This window comes from Penaeus monodon, chromosome 12 (assembly GCF_015228065.2).
Source record: "Penaeus monodon isolate SGIC_2016 chromosome 12, NSTDA_Pmon_1, whole genome shotgun sequence".
NCBI classification, from domain to species: Eukaryota; Metazoa; Arthropoda; class Malacostraca; order Decapoda; family Penaeidae; genus Penaeus; species Penaeus monodon.
The window spans coordinates 12,023,169-12,025,668 of NC_051397.1; the positions used below are offsets into that span (position 1 = coordinate 12,023,169).

The 2,500-nt window shown below is 37.8% G+C and overlaps 1 protein-coding gene across 1 annotated transcript in view; it reads right to left on the reverse strand.

Annotated features, from left to right (window-relative positions):
- LOC119579289 (ras-related protein Rab-8A-like) overlaps positions 1–2,500 on the reverse strand; it is a 33,347-nt gene that overhangs the window by 4,895 nt on the left and 25,952 nt on the right. The window contains exon 2 of the mRNA XM_037927048.1: positions 1,929–1,989. Coding sequence (XP_037782976.1) covers positions 1,929–1,989 — 61 coding nt within the window. The remainder of the gene's footprint in view (positions 1–1,928; positions 1,990–2,500) is intronic.

The following is a 2,500-nucleotide window of genomic DNA, read 5'->3' on the forward strand; positions in this document are numbered from 1 at the left end:
ACACACAACACACACACACACACACACACACACACACACACACACACACACACACACACACACACACAAATATCTCGCTATATTCTCTGCTATGCATTATAATACATAAAACGTATTCTATTTTCTGTGGATTCTTTAATGTGGGGGTGATTAGAATAATTATAACTATGAGTTAATATATGCGAGCTTCTAAATACCCACAAAAATCTGCACATGTCTCTCTCTCTTATCAAAGCCACCGCCAGGGGCACCAATGATTGTTTCTGACCAAATATGCCGAAAGAAAAGTGTCGACATCTCTCTTTTTTTCGCGCTTAGATACAACGTGGTCGACGAAAATTTATAATCCCATATTTTCAACATTTCCACATACTTTGATTACTTGCAATACTATATATTTGTATGATTTCCTATACATTTTTCATTTTCAAATATAAAATATTGATGGTAATGTCCACAATTAGTAACCGTAGATATACGGCAATAATGTTAGAGCGGGAAAGCAAAACGTGCAATGAAGATTGGGAGGTTGTCACATACCGATTCTTTCACATAAGCAAATTTCATTTCTAAATACCGTACCAACAGCTTTCGTGTTTCTCGTAATAAAAAGAAAGCATTATAATGCTGATGATCCCCAACTCAGTGAAGGAGACGATTTAGTTTTCTTTCAATAAAATTGGACGTTAAAGGAATATGTGCAATTGTCATAAAAGGGGACGAGCTGGGTATATGGTATATCATTTGAATCCCAATGATACTTTTTTCATTATCTACCACTAACCAACTGAAATCTGGCACAGTATAACCTACTAAAAGGTAGGAGCTGACTTGCACCATATGAAAAGTTTTAAGACAAGAGAATTGACTACCGTTGAGGATGGTGATCTGGCACACCAGGACCTTCCAGTCCTTGCTCACACGCACAAATCTCAATTAACAAAGTTTGTGAACCTCTACGCTTCGCCCTCTTGCGCAAGTGACTCGGACGACACACACAGCAGCCGCAGCATCTCCCACAGCTATCAGAGTTCGAGAGTCGACAAACCCACTGGAAGATGCAGCCACGCATACCGTACCGTCAGTTTCTGATGGACCATCTCTTGGGATCAGAGCAGGCTAAAACTCTGTGGTCCATATGGTGACCCAGATGTCACTTGCTACTGGGCATGCCCCTGATTAGCATATAATTTGCTTACGCAAAACCTGATGAAGTGAAGCCACCTCTCCCTTCCCTAGCTTTTCCCTTCCCATTTTCATTTCCTTTTCCATTTCCTCTTCCTCGTGCTCTCTAATTTATTCCACATCTCTCTACCTTTGGACTAGCAAAATGACAGTAACAAGCTTTAATCTCATTTCATTAATGATACTGAAGTTTAAACATCATGATTTATTATTAGTCTTAAAACACCTCATTATCTCGCTAAAATTAAGTACTTCCTGTTAATTACCTCCTTATCTTCATATAATTTCCTAATAATATATGTCCCATTCATCAATGTTCCCGTTCCCTCCATTTTGTAAATAATAAATTTTTGTGCTCTATTGATTACCAAATATCTTTTCTTCGTTAATCATTTTGTAATCTGCTTATCTTGGGAATTATCACTTTTTTCTTCTATCACCCCTTCTCTAGAGCCTATTACAAGTTGTTAATAAAAACAATAGTTATAATGTGTGTACTTTCTAATGTGTCTTTTTACTCCTATTACCCTGTAACTTATTCTAGTCATTATCACTTTGTCTACTTTTCTCTAATTATTGTTATATGTCCAGACGTTATGAGTTGCTTGAATAAATTTCTCATCTTTCTACACTAGTCTGCAATCCCTCTGTAAAATGCCCTATAGTATGTTACACAACAGAGACAGCATCCAGCTTTATCTGAGTCACTCTCAGTGGGCTTCTCACGTGCCATGCGTACTTACCATATCTGTAGTTTGATTGGGACTCCATCGAGGTTGACTATCTTTTGTTTGAAGTCTATACCTGAAATAATAAAAAGAAAGCATCATAATGCTGTTGATCCCCAACTCAGTGAAGGAGTCGATTTAGTTTTCTTTTCATAAAATGGATATGTAGAGACCTTATAAGTATTTAATTTTTTTTTCGGCACAATTTAAATATATTATATGCAACAAAGGGAGTGAAATGAGTCCTAGGGTAGTTGTACCCCACCAGGTATGGCTTGCCAATGCGATAGTTTCTTGTTATCAGCCTCTTAATTATGCTAATAAAGCTCTGGTTATAGTTCAAAAATATCCCCCGAGAATAGCACATTCAAAAAAATTTCGAAGCGCCCAGCTGATTGAGCTCACTTCGCTCGCCACCCCCTTCCCCCCAAAGAAAAAACTGAAATGACGCCAGACATACAGGGCCGAAATGAACTCATACTCATTGCAAAAGTGAGACGTCGTTGTTTATTGTGACAGAGTTAGACAAAAGTAAAAATAAGAGTGGATAATTTCACAACGCAAGACACGTGACTGACGCGTTTTTA